At 34.4% G+C, this 22,621-nt stretch overlaps 1 protein-coding gene and 1 long non-coding RNA gene across 2 annotated transcripts; both read left to right on the top strand.

Moving 5' to 3' along the window:
• Positions 1 to 1,077: 1,077 nt before the first annotated feature.
• Positions 1,078 to 5,172, top strand: LOC147077235 (uncharacterized). Its single transcript, XR_015069789.1, has 4 exons — positions 1,078 to 1,233; positions 2,695 to 2,850; positions 4,791 to 4,964; positions 5,143 to 5,172. It is a non-coding gene; the product is annotated as an uncharacterized LOC147077235 (long non-coding RNA).
• A 6,570-nt stretch (positions 5,173 to 11,742) lies between these two features.
• On the top strand, positions 11,743 to 21,332 carry LOC147077234 (uncharacterized). Its single transcript, XM_085941032.1, has 5 exons — positions 11,743 to 11,899; positions 13,448 to 13,603; positions 15,724 to 15,894; positions 16,926 to 17,921; positions 21,291 to 21,332. Exons 1-5 carry the CDS (start codon positions 11,759 to 11,761, stop codon positions 21,330 to 21,332), a joined length of 1,506 nt encoding a protein of 501 aa, XP_085797158.1. The 5' UTR covers positions 11,743 to 11,758.
• The last annotated feature ends 1,289 nt before the right edge of the window (positions 21,333 to 22,621 follow it).

Raw genomic sequence — 22,621 nt, 5'->3', positions numbered from 1 at the left:
GTACGAAGTGTCGCACTCTTTGGCGGCATCCGGAATACGTGTCCCAGACACGTTAAGCGTATCTTCGTGATAACGTCAATCACCGAATGAACCTTGAACTAGCTAGCAAACTGATTGCTTTAATTGCATCGCTCAACGGCACAATAAATGACACGCGCTTTTATAATTTATTTCTTTACAACATTATACACTATTATAAAAAATTAAACTGTGACGTATAATATATTAAAAAAGGTGGCGCCATTTTTTCGGTATTTTGAATTCAATGAAAGGATTTCAATGTTGCTGAAGGGTTTTCTTCAATTTTATTATACAAAATATTTATGGCAACATTAATAATATAAGTCACGTTGTTGCTAGGGCTGTCACTTCTATAATACAAAAATGATATCAATACAGTAAGTTGTCTTTCATAAGACAAGAAGTATTGATTCTAAACATCATTGTGTATTTTATATAAAATGGTGTCGGAAGTGTCAATAACATTGAGCTAGGTACTTTAGAAGCTTCTTGTTGACGAAATTAAAAGCGTGCGAGCTAGTGTGACTGTGATGATGATACACAAAACTTTCCACTCGCTCAGAAGCCACAAGCTAGAGACTATTTTGAAAGGACGTAGCTCGTTTTTTCAACAAGAGGTCACAACTTTCGCTCTTCGGCGCAGACGCAGACAGGCCCACACGACAGCGTGTAGCGTGTAAAGTAGCCGGGCTTTCAACTTTGTTTACAATCTGCTTGCTAGCTTGTTCGATGGTGACACCGGGCGAGTTTACCAGCAGGTTGTAAATTCGCTAACAAGCAGCTTGTAAAGTAGGTAGTTCAATCTCATCGAGCCTTAAAGCATTTAAAAGCAGGGTTACACCAGGGTTAAAAAGTGAACGTGACCAAACTAAAAAAATATTAACACAGTTAATTAATGACAAATTTATTATCAAGTATCCATATTATATCGGTGCCAAGTAGATTATTGATAATCAATACGTATAATATCTATGTTCAATACTTCTTTGACGGCCCTAGATTACCTATATAGTTTTAGTCTATGGCCCTAACGTGACACGTCGGCAATACAATAAATAATTTATTATGGATGCAAAACGCGAGTGTAATATGGAGGAATATGATACAGGAAGACAGCATTGTTCTGGTGTGCCGATTAATCATTTTAACAGCCTTGACTCTTGTACTACTGTAAAGAAGGAGAATATCGACGAATCCACTTTCAGTTTTGAGGTTAGTTTTTGACAACTAATTCCATTCTGCAACTAATTTGACAGCTACGATTGTGTTTATAAAACAATTCACGTCATGGATTATCAATCAAAATAACCGATTAAAGATAAAAATGTCTAATTTGGTTTAACTTAATATAACAGTAGGAATATTTGTCTTTGATTAGCTATTTCGTAATGTATCAAGCATAGAAATGTAATAGTTCACTAAATTGTGCAGTTTGGCTTCTTTTTAGCCGTACTAACAGAATAATATGATTATTTTTACAATATTATCTGATTATAATCATTATGTATCACCGACAATGTGCGATCCTAATTAGATCATATTATTATGGGCCTCCACAGAGAGGAGTTTGTACTAAAAGATTTTTGTTTTTACGAAAAATTCATGTTAGCCACTTGCTCAACCTGTTGATTCCATACTCTGACTTCAACACAAATTGAACACCCAGGATTCAAACAAAATTTACAGCATTTTACGTTGAGGGAGGTCTTTTCTCATCGAGGTCTGACAGTAATGTAGGTACTTATTATACCATACTAGGAAACACGCTAAAGACGTTCTTGGGAAGTTGCTCATGGGACTCTCTCAGCACAACATTGAATTGCGCCTAACGTTTGATACAACATGGTATACGCATGCATAACGGATAGTGAAAGGATATGCAAATGTGCCGTTGACATGTTATTTTATTACTCTAACGGAATGTTTTGTAATCGTCACCTTTCGGAAAGACTTTTTTTTAGACGACGTGTGAAATGTGGAAAATGTGTAATAAAAAAAATCGATGTGTGTACTTATGTAGGCGCGTTAGAAGTTATACTTCTTTGGCGTAACAAAACGAAAAAATAACTTGTGATAACCTAGATTCTTCGACTAGCTCTTAATAATAATCTTCTTAAATTACACACTCAAGAAAAAAAGCCGCTTATTGGAGGGCCGTTGGTTTGTTTCTATACACTTTAACTTATATTTCTTAATTTTATTATTTCTCGTTGTTTTTATTTTTAAAGTGACAACTTACTGTCACTCTGGTGTTTCATCGTTTGTTTACGTAAGGAATTGCAAATGGCCGACAATTCTACTATCAAACTTGCGTTTGTATACAGCTGACTGATTCGCAGCTAACTTCATACTGTCGCGCACTTTCGTAACGGTGTGCGCGCGCAGCTCTCAATTTCACACTCTACCAAACGCCCCAACAGAAGTATAACTTAAAAAAAAAGATTTTAACATTTTAGAGAATAATGTACTTGAAAATGTACTCGATTTAATCCGAAGATATATCCCTGGTGTGTATATATCGAAGTGAAAGTGTTAAATAATCCACAAAAGCGACGTTTACACATTTCCGTGTCTTTTCCAAAATCTCTTACGAAAATTATATGTTTAACGTAACTTTTATTAATTTTACTTGTTATATGATTGCATGGTATTTATTATGTGGTTTCAATTTAGTACCCAGTAACGGACCTGACTGATATGAAACTCGAGACTGACCTTCACACTGATGATGTCAAGAGCGAGTTTGTGGAAAATATATTATCGCACCCATCATATGTCGAGGAACCTCAACCTGGCTGCTCATATGCAAATTATCCACCAGTGCATCAGGTACGTTATATTGTATATGTTAGGCAGTGACATCTTGCGAAGACAGGCAGGTCATGCGTTGCATAAGGGTGGCACATTATAAAAGGCGGCGAATGGAAGAACAAATACAAATATCACAAGGCAAGGCGGTTTTCCACGAAGCAGACGATGTTGTGAATACAAAGTATTGTGATTAAGGAACTATATAACTAAATCAATTCTTCATATTATGAAGAACACTGATTAGGTTCATATGCTTATGATATCTTGCAATGATCTGCTAGCTGACCAATCCAATTAACTGAACTGATAAAGAAACCCTTTAATTCTATAATAATATGCGCTTTTTGTGAAATTATAATTCCACCAAGTAAATTTTTTTTTTTTTTTTTGACCATGTCCGATCCTGATAGGATCATATGGGCCTCCACAGAGTGGAGGTTTGTATTGACAGATTTTGTTTTTTACGAGAAATGGATGTCAGCCACTTGCTCAACCTATTAGGTCCATACCCTGACACACAAATTGAAAAACAATATGTGTACTTGCCAGACCCAGGATTCGAACCTGGGACCCACGGCTTTATAGTCCAACGCTTATGCCGCGCGGCACTATACTAATACTAATACATTAAAAAGACTCACGTGTAGGCTGGTGAAATCCTTCATTGAGCATTACTTCAGGTTTGGGAGGTGAGTGACATCTTAGCGGGCAGAATTAGTTATAACACAGAAATTTAATTTATAATTCCGCGCAGAATTACGATTTATTTACACTAAAACATAGACAAGCATTGGTTTCATTTAAAGGGATCTTAGATTAGGCACGACACTGACAGTATTTTTTTTGGGCTGATTTAATAAGGTACCTTGTGGTATTCACTATTTATTAAATTTCACGGGCACTTGTTATTTATGAATTAAGAGGTTTTATTTGACGAGATGCTAGGATTTGTAAAATCCATAGTCCGCGGCATCACGTCTGCCGCATGACGGGCTAGAAACCGTTTGTTTATATCGACTTGGTGGTAGTTTTCGTACTACCTCTTATCTTATTTTTGAAAAATGCGTTCCTTCTAATCGATAGGCGAATCATGCGGTGCGGGGCAAAGGGAGGGTTTGGCTGACCAACGGGACTTTTTCTTGTCCGTCGCGCCTTCAAGGTCGGATGCAGGTATCTGCAGTGAGCATTTGAGAGAAATGTCATGTACCAAATGCTTTCGTAACACAAATGTTTGAAACATTTCGTTCGTAGTGCAGGGCTGGTAAACTTTCGTCAGGGGTATTCTAATGATGTTTTTAAAATTGTGGTTAGATTACTGATTTGGAATTTGAAACGTTTTCGTGCTAGAGGTTTCGTTTGGTAATAATACATATCGTACCTAATTAGATGGAATTTTTAAAAATTTTAAATACAAATGTTAATGCATTTATAGCACTTACATACTTATTGTTATTCAAGTGTTTAAGGTTTGCTTTACAAGTCTCTAAACGCCCGTATGGCTCGACTTTTGAGCTTTAAAAATTGATTTCTCCTCCGAATATTAAGGATACTTTGATACGACTGCGTTACAAACACTCGATCCTATATGTTTCGCAATTACTAAAAACCATGTCTTTGCTCTTTTGTACAAGATGATTAGTAAATTTGAACAATTACAGACAGCCAGGCTTTGAGAAAATTACATAAATATATTGTGTCCTCACCGGGTCGAACCCAAAACTCCCGTGTGGTAAGCTAACGCCTTACGCACTGCACCACGAAAGCCGCCGTACCGATATCTTGACCGGATACGTCAGCCTTCGTTGACTGAAGATATCATGAAGAAACGATAGGAGAAGATGATTTTGATAAAGATGTCACAATCATAAAAACGAAATTTGTTTTAAAAATATGTTGGAATTAAATATGGGTTATCAACATTATAAGTATTGCCTGCGCTTATATTATTATATTTTTAGATCCCGGCAACGACGATGGTCAAAGCTTACTCTGATAATGATTATAATGAAGTCCCAATCGAGTTTGAGGGTGTCAAAATTAAAGACGAGATTGTTAATGACGCTTTTCACCAATTTCATGATGGTGAACCTTACACTAAATGCTCTGCTCCAAAATGCAGTCCAGTAAATCAGGTACGTAGTATTGTATGAGACAGAGTTGAGACATCCTCAACTGGTAATAATGGTAACCTAATAATATAAAAATAAGTGGAGCTACCTATTAATATATATTTTTGTGTTTTATTTTAATAAATATAATGTATTTCTATCAAGATTTGAAATTAAAATTACAGTTATAATCTTTTTGTAGGGTTGTACTCAGCGATATTTCATAGAGAGTTGCAATAAGGATGAATATCAACTACCCACCACGTCATTTAATGGAGATATCCTCAAAAAATACTCGGAATCTGCATCCAAAGAAATCATTGAGGGGATAACACAGAATCCTGAGATAACTATAGTTGAACCAAACGTCAAGCAAGAAATACAAACCTCGTTGTTGCCGAAGGTGGTACGAATTGTGCTGAAATGTGTAATAGATTTACCACGTTATTTCATATGTAGTGATTGTTACGGAGTATTCGAATCTAGGAGTAGTTTAAATACTCACATTATTTCATGTAAGTTGTCTAATATGTGCAGTACACATAATAAAATACACACAGATGAAAAATCATATCACTGTGATGTTTGCTCATTTAAATGCTTGAGAATTGATAATCTTAAAGCACATAAAGGGATTCATGCTAATGACAAACGTTACCATTGTAGTGTTTGTTCATATAAAAGCATTCGACGGGGTTGCCTTAAAACTCATATGAGGTCACACACTGGCGAAAGACCGTATCGATGCGATTCTTGTCCTGATACATTTTTGCAGTCAAGTCATCTCAAAACACACCAAAAGACACATATCAACGAAAAATCGTATATCACAAATATTAATGAAACAATATATCAATGCGATGTGTGCTCGTGTAAATTTTCAAGGAAAGCTAATCTCAAAACACATAGAATGACGCACACTGACGAAAAACCTTATCAATGCGATGAATGCGAATATAAATGCAGGCAACTCTATGTTCTCAAAACCCATAAAAGAATACACACTGGTGAAAAACCATTTCATTGCGATATTTGCTCTTTAAATTTCTCGAGGAAAGTGAATCTTAATTCGCATATGAGAATACATACTAATGAAAAACTTTATAAATGCGATGTGTGCACATATGAATGCAGACAACTCGATACTTTAAAAAACCATAAAATAATACACACTGGCGAAAAACCGCATCTTTGCAATGTTTGCTTATTAAATTTCTCGTGTAAAGATAATCTCGAAAAGCATAGAATAACACATACTGATGAAAGACCTTTTCAATGTGATTATTGCAAATATAAATGCAGACGACTCTATAATCTAAAAAACCATATAAGAATACACACTGGTGAAAAACCATATCATTGCGGTGTTTGCTCAAAAAGTTTTTCGCGCATCTCTAATTTACAGAAGCATAAAATAATACATACTGAAGAAAAACCATATCATTGCGATGTGTGCACATATAAATGCAAGCTGATGATGAGTCTCAAAAGGCATAAAACGATACATACAGGTAAAAAAACTTAGCATTGATATATTTGCTTATTAAAATTCTTGGTCATCGCGATCGTAAAAGGTTTAAATAAACATTGTATACTGATAAACTAACATAACAGAATGAGCGTTAAATACAATAAACTATGATTTTTTTTAAAAAATCATGTTCGATAACTCGTACGTAAAAAGCTGTTGAGGATTACTTTGTGGCCTTGAACATTTATACTAAATATAACATATATATCCGTCAAATGATACGCTCTTTGTCCAGCATTTCATCGAGGGGTAATTTTGTGCTTATATTATTTCGAATGGAACTGATTTGATCTCCTACCTCTTTTAAATTAAGTTGCTCCAAAGTTTACCACTAATTATTGTTATTGAGTGAGTGTATTTATCGTATATTGCCTGTCTTCTTTTCACAGTGGCGCACCCAGGAAGGGGCGGGGGGAGGGGGGAAGGGGCCCTGGCACCCCTTAAATATGAAAATTATCAGAATGATTTTAAACATTGAAATTGAAAGCCAACAAACGATACCTTAGGCATAGACAAATAAAAACACGGCAAGAAAATGATTTGTAATTCTCCAACACCCTTTTAAAAAAAATTAAACACTAATGGGTTTTATTATTATGTGTCAATACTCGATAGATCCATTTTTAAAGTAAATTTATTAAAAATCGCCAATAATTCAATGTAAAGTATCCTTAATTTGAACTAAAACACAATTTGAACGTTAATGTGGTGTTTCACACTGCCTTTAATCTTAGCGGTAAGTCGGGGGCCCGCTAAATATCCCAGCCTTAGGGCCCGTTTCAGGATATATGGTGTAGGTACACCGAGTGCAATAGACAAAAGGCCGATTAACGAGAAATTAGGCTGTGTTGTGTTGAGTAGGTTTATGTATAAGTTAAATGCAATCATACTTTTCCATTTTCAATTAATATTTTGGAACCTCAATTTAAAAAACCAAAAATCGACGATAAATATTCGGAGAAAAGAACGACTACACCCACTAGTCGGTGGTCGTGTAAATCAAAAGAACATTTTTTTTCAGTAGAATTCGGCATACATATTGTAGCTCTTTAGACCAAGCGGGTAGCACAGCCGATATTATTTTAATAATGTTTTAGCATACTAGTCGCACATGTCCAGTATGGTCGCTGTTAGTCACTTCTAATCTGACAGTCGCTGATGACACGCTCAACGGTTACCGCCACGCCACTATGCCTCAAATTTAATAAAAACGAAGAGAAACTACAAATATACCGCCGTGTATTGTGAAAATATGTAAAAATAATTATATGAAGAAGAAAAAGAGCTTATGAATCTAATTTACGTTCTCGTCTTTGGGCTCCCCCCAATATAAAATCCTGAATGCGCCACTGTCTTTTCATAATATAACGTGGGGCGTGGGAACTACCTTTTTTGAAAATGAAAAAGACTACAGGTTTCAAATTTTTTTATTCTTATTTTTCGTCTGTCACAACATTTACCATTTGATTTTACACTGTCTTAAAAATAATATCTTGTAAATGTCGCCCTCCATTATCAATACACTGATTCAGTCGAACTCGGCTTTAATTTAATTGGATTTAATTATGTACTGTGTACCCACCTGTTATTTGGACCATCATTTCTACTTTTATTTTATTTTATAAATCATAATAATATCGTACTTTTCCTTCTATGATTGATCCAGTTAATAAACCTAAATAAAATAACAATTAGGAATACAAAGTTTATTTCAAAACAGTGATATTTATTGTTCCGCTGTTCTATCCAAAATAGACTATGACGCTTTTGCCAAATTTTGACGTACATTTATAATGTTCGATTATTTTACAGGATTTAATGTTTATGTAATTTTATAATATACACATAATATTATACATGTATTATATGAAACATATCATGTAACTTTTTAAAGAACCATTTACTTTCAAAATTCCTTTAAATGACACATGCCTACAGTGTAGATATCGGAAATTGAACGTATTATTTTAATATTCTTATCCGTTGTCTGTTTATAAATATATAAATCCTAAGCCGGCTCTCACACCTCAACTTGCCACGTCTGCAACGTACCGAATACGGCGATGTTACTTCATCGTTATTCACAAAACACACGTTGCCAAATAGAGCTTCGCAGATTGGTCAAATGAGAGATTTTAGGTTGAAAAAACTACTGGTGCTGCTATAAGCAAATCGCCGCATCCAAATATCTATACGTTTCGAGAGGTTACGTGCGACTGTCGCTTGGTAGATGGGCAAGGTCTTCATTTGCAACACCGGATCGACGTTTCTAGAAGGTTTGATTTACGGGTGTGCGGCAGACAGCCGAGTTTATATGTGAGAGCCGTCTAAGTAATAATATCGACTAGCGCCCACGATGGCCGAGCGGCTTGGGGCGAATCCTCTACCTCCCAGTGGCACATAGCGAAAAAATGCAAAGGTTGCAATTTAAGACATTTTTTAATATTTTGCAATTTAAACTGTATTAATTTATAAATATTATGTATGTATCTAAAAACATTAAATAGAAAAATATTTTTTAATTAAGTCAAAGATAAACATACAATTTTTTAAAAAATGTTATAGAATGTAAACTTGTTTAAGTATCGCACCTTGTTATTGCATATTATTTTAATGTCATAATATTTACTATTAAAATTTAGTTTATTAAGTTTTCTCTGTGTAAAAAAGATTTTTGAGTGAGTAATTCATAGTTTTAATATAATATTGTATATTTAGTTTTAAAAACATCGATTTTTTGAAAAATATAAATGCATATAACTTGAAATCCTTTTTATTTACTTATACCAAATCGACCTTCAATATTGGGACATAGCTAAATAAGATGTAATATTATTAGGATCAAAGAGGAAGACAAAGGAATATATGAAAAAACTGTTGCTCAGCCATGTATTAAACTTTCTAATGCATCAGTAGTCTGATTCTGAGCACCTCCGCTACACAGAAGTACATTGGAACATGTATATATCAGAGAGCGATTGTTTCTCCCAGAGATAGTCGTCTAAGTTTATAATATACGTTAATTTTGTTACTCATAGCACGCAACGGGGTGGCGTAGCGGTAGCGTCCTGGGCCCATAACCCAGAGGTCCGTGGATCGAAACCACAATCTGCTAGTTTTTTTTATCGAAGCAGGTCTTGATAAATTTAAATACGTCATGTTATTGATAAATTGCTTAATAATTTAAGAAATAACTACTAAAAGCGTGTTGACATGGTCCAAGTACGATCCAAGTACACTTGGACCGAGTGCCATCCAAGCGACAGCTTCATACTAATTATTCCTATCCAAGCTACTCGGACCGCGCTACACATCCAAGTTAGCTTGGATAGGAATAATTAGTATGAAGATGTCTCATACGAGTGCGCTTGGATGGCACTCGGTCCAAGTGTACTTGGATCGTGCTTGGACCGTGTCAACTCGGATAATAATAGAATTTCACAACTTATTATTAGTTGTGTAATTCGCAATTATTATAATATTAGGTATAAAGTAAAATCGTCACTGTAAATTTTGATGCCGTGGCGCAAAGCTAGCACGCTCGGCTGGTAACCGAAAAATCATTGGTTCAAATCCAGCCGAGTGCTTTATTTTTTCGTGTGAAAAAAAAGCGGCCACCCATCCAAGTACTATCCGCGCCAGATATTGCTTAACTTCGGTGATCGGACGAGAACGTTTAACCACTCGGCTGGTAACATTCTGCGTAACTCTGTGCACACAATTTCAATATCATGGCCAGGAATAAGACATTTATACATGTCAATAAATACACTATAATTATTGAAGTTATTGAATTGACAGCAAAGTCAAACCTGCCAAATCAATGTTTGCATCGTCAAATGTTCTTAAATAGTCATGCCGCATGTAGGTATACATAAATTTAGTAAAACTGATAAAGTGGGTACAAAAACATTGACCCCACACCTCAACCTCGTAGTAATGATAAGTGTAGAGAGCGCATATTGTTCGGCAAAATTAGGCCGTGTTTTTTTGCGTATTGCAGAGTAGAACCTCGATTTTATTATTATCAACTTAACTATAAAACTTTATACCATCGTATTGCTTCACAGTATGGCCACCAAAAATTAACTAACCATAATTTATTATGTTCTACTAAAATAAACTAAAAAATAAATATTATTAAATATATATTACCTATTAAAATAAGTGTTGATTAGGTTTTTTCAACACTTTTCAACTAGGGAGGCAGGTTAAGTACCTACCTACCTAGGTAATGGAGTTTTTACCTACCTACCTACTTTATAGTATTGATTTATTATATACGCTAGAGCTAAGAGTGTTCGTTGTCAGTGCATGTTTGCCTTCAGTGAGTGTACACAGCGCCTGAAGATACAGAAAGGTGAAACCCGGTTTTGATTAATCGATTTTGTTAAATGCTTTCAAGAAGTCATCGTAAGAACAGTCGACCTGGTGTTTAATTAAGAATAGGTACCTACAATGCATTTTCACATGACATGACAGTTAACATTAATTAACAACATAAATAAGTGAAACCTACTTACCTATACACTTTGACCATCCTCTCACGCAGAAACTTAAATCCGACAAACTGGTTGCTGATGGAACTCATAAACTGGAAAGTGACTGAAGCTTCGCACACGGGGCTACTGAAACCTAATAATCTGAATAAACTCTCAAAAACATTGCTTTCCTACTTCATTTTAAGCTTTTTCCGTAATTTCTTCACGGGAATATTCTGGCAGCCTGTAATTATACAGGCAGGAGTATTTCTCAACATCTGCCACATATTTTTAATTAAAAATCGGATCGCCTATCTTTAACTTTTTACCTAGGCACGTCTTGGATTGTTATTTCTTCAGACGCAGACAGGCCCACACGCCAGCGTATAGCGTGTAAAGAAGCCGGCCTCTCAACTCTTCTCGGTAGATTGTTTACAATCTGCTTGTTAGCTTGATCGATAATGAGACTGGGCGAGTTTACAAGCAGGTTGTAAATTCGCCAACAAGCGGCTTTTAAGTACCTACCTAGCTCAATGTCATCGAGCCTTAAAGCATTTACAAAGCAGGCATTAAACCAGGGTTATAAAGTGAACTAGAACATAAAGTGATCAAACTAATAAAATATTATTAACATAGTTAATGACAAATGTATTATCAAGTATCTATATTATATCGGTACCAAGTTGATTATTGAAGATCAATACGTCTATTATCTATGATCAATACTTCTTTGACAGCCCTAGAATACCTATATAGTCTTTTGTCTATGGCCCTAACGTGACACGTTGGCAATACAATAAATAATTATGGATGCAAAACGCGAGTGTAATATGGAGGAATCTGATACAGGAAGACAGCATTGTTCTGGTGTACCGATTAATCATTTTGTCAGCCTTGACACGATTGTAAAGAAGGAGAATATCGACGAATCCACTTGCAATTTTGAGGTTAGTTTTTTGACGACTAATTTCGTTCATCATACAATTTGACAGTTACGATTGTGTTTATAAAAGAATTCACATGGATTATCAATCAAAATAATCGATTAAAGATAAGTGTCTAATTTGGTATTACTTAATATAACAGTAGGAATATTTCTCTTTGATTTGTTATTTCGTAATGTATCAATCATAGGAATGTAATAGTTCAATAAATTGTGAAGTTTGGCTTCTTTTTAGCCGTAGGTAACACCATATTATTATGATTATTTTACAATATAATCTGATTATATTATTAATAGGTATAATCATTATGTATTACCGACAATGTGCGATGCTAATAAGATCATACCATTATGGGCCTCCACAGAGTGGAGTTTGTACTAAAAGATTTTTGTTTTTACCTACGGGAAATGAATGTTAGCCACTTGCTCAAGCTGTTGAGTCTATACTCTGATTTAATTACACTTTTCTAATCGAGGTCTGTCAGTAATGTATTTATTATACCATAATTGGAAACGCACACTCTAGTGTATAGGTAAATCGTTTTACAGTGGCACCATGGGTACGGCAAATACGGCTTGCAGTTGTAGTGGTATTATTTGCTAGCATTGAAACAGGCATTGTCGTAAGCAATTCAAAACACGCGCGAATCGCCTATGGTGCCACTGTAGAATGATTTACCTATACCTACGCTGAAGACGGTCTCGGGAAGTTGCTCATATCATAAGACTCTTTCAGCACAACATTAAATTGCGCCCAACGTTTGATACACCACGGTATACGCATGCATAACGGGTAGTGAAGGGAAAAGCAAGTGTGCCGTTGACATGTTATTTTATTACTTCAACGGAATGTTTTGTAATCGTCGTGTTTCGATTAGACTTTTAGACGACGTGTTAAATGTAGAAAATGTGTAATAAAAAAAAACCGATGTGTTTACTTATGTACGCGCGTTAGAAGTTATACTTCTTTGGCGTAACAAAAAAAAAACAAAACTTGTGATAACCTGGATTCTTCGACTAGCTCTTAATTATCTTGTTAAATTACACACTCAAGAAAAAGAGCCGCTTATTGAAGGGCCGTTGGTTTATTTATATATACTTTAACTTGTATTACTTAATTATATAATTATTTCTCGTTGTCTTTATTTTTAAAGTAACAACTGTCATTCTGATGTTTAATCGTTTGTTTACGTAAGGAATTGCAAATGGCCGACAATGCCAAGGAAACGGATCAATTCTACTATCAAAGTTGCGTTTGTATACAGCTGACTGATTCGTAGCTAACTTCATACTGTTGCGCACTTTCGTAACGGTGTGCGCGGGCAGCTCTCAATTTAACTCACAGAGAATAATATAAGTACTTGCAAATATACTCGATTCAATCCGAAGATATATCCCTGGTATGTATATATGGAAGTGAAAGTGTTAAGTAATCCACAAAAGCGACGTTTACACATTTGCGTGTCCATTCTAAAATCCCTTACGAAAATTATATTTTTAAGGGAAACTTGTTATATGATTGTAAGCAATTTATTATGTGGTTTCATTTTAGTACCCAGCAACAGACCTGACTGATATTAAACCCGAGATTGACCGTCACGCTGATGATGTCAAGAGCGAGTTTGTCGGAGACATATCGCACCCGTTTTGTTATATCGAAGAACCTCAACCTGGGTGCTCATATGCAAATTATCCACCAGTACATGAGGTACGTTAAATTGTATATGTTAGGCACCGACGTGTTGTGAGGACAGGCAGGTCATGCGTTGCATAAGGATGGCACATTATAAAAGGCGGCGAATGGAGGATCGAATAAAAATATCACAACTTTTCAGAGTAATGACGGTTTTCCGCGAAGTAGACAATGTTGTGTATAGATAGTATTGTGATTAAATTTAATGATTATTGGAACTATATAACTAAATCAATTCTTCATATTATGAAGAACTTTGATTAGGTTCATATGCTTATGATATCTCGCATTGATCTTCTAGCTGACCAATACAATTAACTCATCTGATAAAGAAACCGTTTAATTGTATAATATACGCTTTTTGTGAAATCATAATTCCACCAAGTAAATATATTATATCTTAACCCTTTAATGCATGATTTTTTTTTTTGAAAATTTTTATTTTTTCTTGGTGTCAAAATGCCTTGTGAATGAAGAAAAAATAATGAAAAAATTATTTTTCGAAAATTTCATTAAATTTTGTATGTTACTGCGTGGTGTCGCAGATTTACGACTTTTGGAAATCTTACATTTTAGTATGACAAAATACAAAACCAAATGAAAACAATTATAAAAAACTAATGTACACACCTTATTTGATGTGTAGATATTTTTATTCAACCAATTTCAATCTTCTGTATATTTTTTTTTATTTATTTACAAATGCGGATTTTCGCGTACATACGAATTCGTCAACTGTCAAAGCAGAAATGCAGAGACTGTAATGCAGAAATGCTTTATTTCTTGAAATGTCGAAACAAAATCGGTAAAGTAGGATGTTTATGGTAAAACAATTTTCTAGACATCGAAAAAGGATAATATTTGATAATTTACACAGATGGCATTGGCTATATCGAAATAGTTTGAAATGTCGCAAATTTGCGACACTATGCAGTAAAGGGCTAATTAGATGGAATTTTTTAAAATATTAAATACAAATATAAAGGAATTTGTAACACTTACATACTTGTAGTTATTCAAGTTTTTAAGGTTTGCGTTACAAGTCTCTAAATGCCTGTATGGCTCGACTTTTGAGCTTTGAAAATTGATTTCTCCGCCGAATATTAGGGATACTTTGATACGACATGTCTTTGTTTTTTCGTACAAGATGGTTAGTAAATTTGAACAATTACAGACAGCCAGGCTTTGAGAAAATTACATAATTATATTGTGTCCTCATCGGGTCGAACCCAGAACTCCTGTGTGGAAGGCTAGCGCCTTACGCACTGCTTGACCAAATACGTCAGCCTTCGTTGACTCAAGATATCATGAAGAAACGATACGAGAAGATGATTTTGATAAAGATGTCACAATCATAAATAATTACAAGATAAAAAGAACTTTTTATAAACCACGTTTTAAAAATTTCTGTTGAATCGTATGAACTTGACAATTCTATGTATTAATAAAAACTTTTTGTTTTAATAGAAATACTGAATAAATATAGAATACTGAAATTTAGACATAGTAACGCACGTATATATTAATAACACCCAGGATAGCCGCGCGGCTTAAGCATTGTCCTATTGCGTCGTGGGTCTCGGGTTTGAATCCTGGGTCTGGCAAGTACATATTTTCAACAGAGTATGGACATAATAGGTTGAACAAGGAGCTGACATCCATTTCCCTTAAAAACAAAATCTATCAATACAAACCTCCACACCTTCGAGGTCGATATCATCATATTAGGATCGGACATGGTCGAAAGAAAAAAAATATTAATAATTTAGTTGCTAGGGCCCCCCTTAGCAACCAACAATAATAACTTTCCATATAAAAATGAATTGAAAAAAAATAAAATATAATGAATGGAAAATGAAATGAAAATGAATTATATTCTGCTTAAAAATGGCTAAAAGTATTAAAAGAATACATTGTCGTCGTGTTCTGATATATTCTAAAAGTTTCAAATGTCTAGCTAGTCGGGAAGTTAGTTTAAAATCTTCAATCGTCCAATACAAATTTTGGGCAAACAAGAAAAAAAATGTACTGGACACACAAGAAAAAATTAGTACTGGACAAACAAGAATACGAGCTTATAAAACGTGGTTATAAAAAGTACTGCCTGCACTTATAAAATATTGTGTTATTTTTAGATCCCGGGAACGAGGTTGGTCAAAGTTAATTCTGAGAATGAAAATGAATTCCCCATCGAGTTTCAGGGTGGCACAATTAAAGACGAGATTGTTAATGACGCTTTTCACCAATTTCATGATGGTGACCCTAACACTAAATGCTCTGCTCCAAAATGCGGTACAGTAAAAGAGGTACGTTGTATTGTATTTATAATCGAAACAAAATATCATCGCGTTTAGGTACCAAAAGGTACATTTTCGTGTTATTGTGAAAGAGCTTTATTAGAGAATTGCATCGATACGTGAAGGAACGCCGATCTTCAATTTTATAATATACAGTCCGCCATTACTAATACTGTTATATGGTTACACACTTAAAGTTTATTTACGGTAGCTAAAGTGATTTAAGTCACAGGAACAATAATCCAAACATTACAATATTTTTTTTTGAGAATTCTTGACTTGAGTTTGTATGATTTCTATCAGTGGCTTTGTCCGACTGGCTTCCTCTAAGGTATTCTTATATACTGTAGTTTAAACACTAGACGATATTTATATTTGACCACGTATTATTTTCCGACTTATCCGCGGTGAAAATGACAATTCTGCCATTCTTGGTAGTATTTACCCGCGTGTCCCTGATAACTATCGTAGAAATCGGAAGGATCAGTTGTTTGTTCTCCAAAGATATAGGACTAACCTGCTATTTGTTATACCAATTGGAAGGACAGTAACTTTGTTCAACTGAATCACTTCGGATATTGAGATATTTCACCTGCGTGAGGACGAATATAGGTGGTCATTGTTTAATTAATTCCTAAACTAGCGTCTGCTTAGCTCATTCGGTGTACTTGTATCTATTTTTTTTTTGTATTTACCCTTTTTTACTGTTTAATAAATTAATACTGGTCTATTTTTTTTATATAATGCTGTTTTAATATATATTTTTTTAATGTCATATTGAGAACGTCTTAAATTAATTATTTGTAATGTTCAACATATTTAAAAAAAAAATCGAGTTTAAAAAAAAGTTAAATAAAATTTTTAGTCATGCCCGGTTTCGTCCGCTTTAAAGAGACGTTGTCAAATGGTGCCTACAAATATACAAATAAGTGGTGCTATGTACCTTTTACTATAATATTATTTTGTTTTATTTTAATTATTATGTTGTATATTTTCTATCAAGATTTGAAATTAACTTTACAGTTATAATCTTTTTGTAGGGTTGTACTCAGCGATATTTCATAGAGAGTTGCAATAAGGATGAATATCCACTACCCACCACGTCATTTAATGGAGATATCCTCAAAAAATACTCGGAATCTGCATCCAAAGAAATCATTGAGGGGATAACACAGAATCCTGAGATAACTATAGTTGAACCAAACGTCAAGCAAGAAATACAAACCTCGTTGTTGCCGAAGGTGGTACGAATTGTGCTGAAATGTGTAATAGATTTTCCACGTTATTTCATATGTAGCGATTGTTACGGAGTATTCGAATCTAGGAGTAGTTTAAATACTCACATTATTTCATGTAAGTTGTCTAATATGTGCAGTACACATAATAAAATACACACAGATGAAAAATCATATCACTGTGATGTTTGCTCATTTAAATGCTTGAGAATTGATAATCTTAAAGCACATAAAGGGATTCATGCTAATGACAAACGTTACCATTGTAGTGTTTGTTCATATAAAAGCATTCGACGGGGTTGCCTTAAAACTCATATGAGGTCACACACTGGCGAAAGACCGTATCGATGCGATTCTTGTCCTGATACATTTTTGCAGTCAAGTCATCTCAAAACACACCAAAAGACACATATCAACGAAAAATCGTATATCACAAATATTAATGAAACAATATATCAATGCGATGTGTGCTCGTGTAAATTTTCAAGGAAAGCTAATCTCAAAACACATAGAATGACGCACACTGACGAAAAACCTTATCAATGCGATGAATGCGAATATAAATGCAGGCAACTCTATGTTCTCAAAACCCATAAAAGAATACACACTGGTGAAAAACCATTTCATTGCGATATTTGCTCTTTAAATTTCTCGAGGAAAGTGAATCTTAATTCGCATATGAGAATACATACTAAAGAAAAACTTTATAAATGCGATGTATGCACATATACATGCAGACAACTCGATACTTTAAAAAACCATAAAATAATACACACTGGCGAAAAACCGCATCTTTGCAATGTTTGCTTATTAAATTTCTCGAGTAAAGATAATCTCGAAAAGCATAGAATAACACATACTGATGAAAGACCTTTTCAATGTGATTATTGCAAATATAAATGCAGACGACTCTATAATCTAAAAAACCATATAAGAATACACACTGGTGAAAAACCATATCATTGCGGTGTTTGCTCAAAAAGTTTTTCGCGCATCTCTAATTTACAGAAGCATAAAATAATACATACTGAAGAAAAACCATATCATTGCGATGTGTGCACATATAAATGCAAGCTGATGATAAGTCTCAAAAGGCATAAAACGATACATACAGGTAAAAAAACTTAGCATTGATATATTTGCTTATTAAAATTCTTGGTCATCGCGATCGTAAAAGGTTTAAATAAACATTGTATACTGATAAACTAACATAACAGAATGAGCATTAAATACAATAAACTATGATTTAAAAAAAAAGTCATGTTCGATAACTCGTACGTAAAAAGCTGTTGAGGATTACTTTGTGGCCTTGAACATTTATACTAAATATAACATATATATCCGTCAAATGATATGCTCTTTGTCCAGCATTTCATCGAGAGGTAATTTTGTGCTTATATTATGTCGAATGGAACTGATTTGATCTCCTACCTCTTTTAAATTAAGTTGCTCCAAAGTTCACCACTAATTATTGTTATTGGGTGAGTGTATTTATCGTATATTGCCTGTCTTCTTTTCACAGTGGCGCACCCAGGAAGGGGCGGGGGGAGGGGGGAAGGGGCCTTGGCACCCCTTAAATATGAAAATGATCAGAATGATTTTAAACATTGAAATTGAAAGCCAACAAACGATACCTTAGGCATAGACAAATAAAAACACGACAAGAAAATGATTTGTAATTCTCCAACACCCTTTTAAAAAAAATTAAACACTAATGGGTTTTATTATTATGTGTCAATACTCGATAGATCCATTTTTAAAGTAAATTTATTAAAAATCGCCAATAATTCACTGTAAAGTATCCTTAATTTGAACTAAAACACAATTTGAACGTTAATGTAGTGTTTCACACTGCCTTTAATCTTAGCGGTAAGTCGGGGGCCCGCTAAATATTCCAGCCTTAGGGCCCGTTTCAGGATATATGGTGTAGGTACACCGAGTGCAATAGACAAAAGGCCGATTAACGAGAAATTAGGCTGTGTTGTGTTGAATAGGTTTATGTATAAGTTAAATGCAATCATACTTTTCCATTTTCAATTAATATTTTGGAACCTCAATTTAAATACCAAAAATCGACGATAAACATTCGGCGAAAAGAACGACTACACCCACTAGTCGGTGGTCGTGTAAATCAAAAGAACATTTTTTTTCAGAAGAATTCGGCGTACATATTGTAGCTTTCTAGACCAAGCGGGTAGCACAGCCGATATTATTTCAATAATGTTTTAGCATACTAGTCGCACATGTCCAGTATGGTCGCTGTTAGTAACATCTAATCTGCCAGTCGCTGATGACACGTTCAACGGTTACCGCCACGCCACTATGCCTCAAATTTAATAAAAACGAAGAGAAACTACAAATATACCGCCGTGTATTGTGAAAATATGTAAAAATAATTATATGAAGAAGAAAAAGAGCTTATGGACCTAATTTACGTTCTCCTCTTTGGGCTCCCCCCAATATAAAATCCTGAATGCGCCACTGTCTTTTCATAATATAACGTGGGGCGTGGGAACTACCTTTTTTGAAAATGAAAAAGACTACAGGTTTCAAATTTTTTTATTCTTATTTTTCGTCTGTCACAACATTTACCATTTGATTTTACACTGTCTTAAAAATAATATCTTGTAAATGTCGCCCTCCATTATCAATACACTGATTCAGTCGAACTCGGCTTTAATTTAATTGGATTTAATTATGTACTGTGTACCCACCTGTTATTTGGACCATCATTTCTACTTTTATTTTATTTTATAAATCATAATAATATCGTACTTTTCCTTCTATGATTGATCCAGTTAATAAACCTAAATAAAATAACAATTAGGAATACAAAGTTTATTTCAAAACAGTGATATTTATTGTTCCGCTGTTCTATCCAAAATAGACTATGACGCTTTTGCCAAATTTTGACGTACATTTATAATGTTCGATTATTTTACAGGATTTAATGTTTATGTAATTTTATAATATACACATAATATTATACATGTATTATATGAAACATATCATGTAACTTTTTAAAGAACCATTTACTTTCAAAATTCCTTTAAATGACACATGCCTACAGTGTAGATATCGGAAATTGAACGTATTATTTTAATATTCTTATCCGTTGTCTGTTTATAAATATATAAATCCTAAGCCGGCTCTCACACCTCAACTTGCCACGTCTGCAACGTACCGAATACGGCGATGTTACTTCATCGTTATTCACAAAACACACGTTGCCAAATAGAGCTTCGCAGATTGGTCAAATGAGAGATTTTAGGTTGAAAAAACTACTGGTGCTGCTATAAGCAAATCGCCGCATCCAAATATCTATACGTTTCGAGAGGTTACGTGCGACTGTCGCTTGGTAGATGGGCAAGGTCTTCATTTGCAACACCGGATCGACGTTTCTAGAAGGTTTGATTTACGGGTGTGCGGCAGACAGCCGAGTTTATATGTGAGAGCCGTCTAAGTAATAATATCGACTAGCGCCCACGATGGCCGAGCGGCTTGGGGCGAATCCTCTACCTCCCAGTGGCACATAGCGAAAAAATGCAAAGGTTGCAATTTAAGACATTTTTTAATATTTTGCAATTTAAACTGTATTAATTTATAAATATTATGTATGTATCTAAAAACATTAAATAGAAAAATATTTTTTAATTAAGTCAAAGATAAACATACAATTTTTTAAAAAATGTTATAGAATGTAAACTTGTTTAAGTATCGCACCTTGTTATTGCATATTATTTTAATGTCATAATATTTACTATTAAAATTTAGTTTATTAAGTTTTCTCTGTGTAAAAAAGATTTTTGAGTGAGTAATTCATAGTTTTAATATAATATTGTATATTTAGTTTTAAAAACATCGATTTTTTGAAAAATATAAATGCATATAACTTGAAATCCTTTTTATTTACTTATACCAAATCGACCTTCAATATTGGGACATAGCTAAATAAGATGTAATATTATTAGGATCAAAGAGGAAGACAAAGGAATATATGAAAAAACTGTTGCTCAGCCATGTATTAAACTTTCTAATGCATCAGTAGTCTGATTCTGAGCACCTCCGCTACACAGAAGTACATTGGAACATGTATATATCAGAGAGCGATTGTTTCTCCCAGAGATAGTCGTCTAAGTTTATAATATACGTTAATTTTGTTACTCATAGCACGCAACGGGGTGGCGTAGCGGTAGCGTCCTGGGCCCATAACCCAGAGGTCCGTGGATCGAAACCACAATCTGCTAGTTTTTTTTATCGAAGCAGGTCTTGATAAATTTAAATACGTCATGTTATTGATAAATTGCTTAATAATTTAAGAAATAACTACTAAAAGCGTGTTGACATGGTCCAAGTACGATCCAAGTACACTTGGACCGAGTGCCATCCAAGCGACAGCTTCATACTAATTATTCCTATCCAAGCTACTCGGACCGCGCTACACATCCAAGTTAGCTTGGATAGGAATAATTAGTATGAAGATGTCTCATACGAGTGCGCTTGGATGGCACTCGGTCCAAGTGTACTTGGATCGTGCTTGGACCGTGTCAACTCGGATAATAATAGAATTTCACAACTTATTATTAGTTGTGTAATTCGCAATTATTATAATATTAGGTATAAAGTAAAATCGTCACTGTAAATTTTGATGCCGTGGCGCAAAGCTAGCACGCTCGGCTGGTAACCGAAAAATCATTGGTTCAAATCCAGCCGAGTGCTTTATTTTTTCGTGTGAAAAAAAAGCGGCCACCCATCCAAGTACTATCCGCGCCAGATATTGCTTAACTTCGGTGATCGGACGAGAACGTTTAACCACTCGGCTGGTAACATTCTGCGTAACTCTGTGCACACAATTTCAATATCATGGCCAGGAATAAGACATTTATACATGTCAATAAATACACTATAATTATTGAAGTTATTGAATTGACAGCAAAGTCAAACCTGCCAAATCAATGTTTGCATCGTCAAATGTTCTTAAATAGTCATGCCGCATGTAGGTATACATAAATTTAGTAAAACTGATAAAGTGGGTACAAAAACATTGACCCCACACCTCAACCTCGTAGTAATGATAAGTGTAGAGAGCGCATATTGTTCGGCAAAATTAGGCCGTGTTTTTTTGCGTATTGCAGAGTAGAACCTCGATTTTATTATTATCAACTTAACTATAAAACTTTATACCATCGTATTGCTTCACAGTATGGCCACCAAAAATTAACTAACCATAATTTATTATGTTCTACTAAAATAAACTAAAAAATAAATATTATTAAATATATATTACCTATTAAAATAAGTGTTGATTAGGTTTTTTCAACACTTTTCAACTAGGGAGGCAGGTTAAGTACCTACCTACCTAGGTAATGGAGTTTTTACCTACCTACCTACTTTATAGTATTGATTTATTATATACGCTAGAGCTAAGAGTGTTCGTTGTCAGTGCATGTTTGCCTTCAGTGAGTGTACACAGCGCCTGAAGATACAGAAAGGTGAAACCC

Source organism: Rhyacophila brunnea, unplaced genomic scaffold, assembly GCF_057557595.1.
Source record: "Rhyacophila brunnea isolate RB1 unplaced genomic scaffold, BYU_Rbru_1.0 scaffold_13, whole genome shotgun sequence".
In the NCBI taxonomy this organism is placed as follows: Eukaryota; Metazoa; Arthropoda; class Insecta; order Trichoptera; family Rhyacophilidae; genus Rhyacophila; species Rhyacophila brunnea.
Note: the sequence above shows the minus strand (reverse complement) of the source record. Positions and strands in the feature narration are given on the sequence as shown.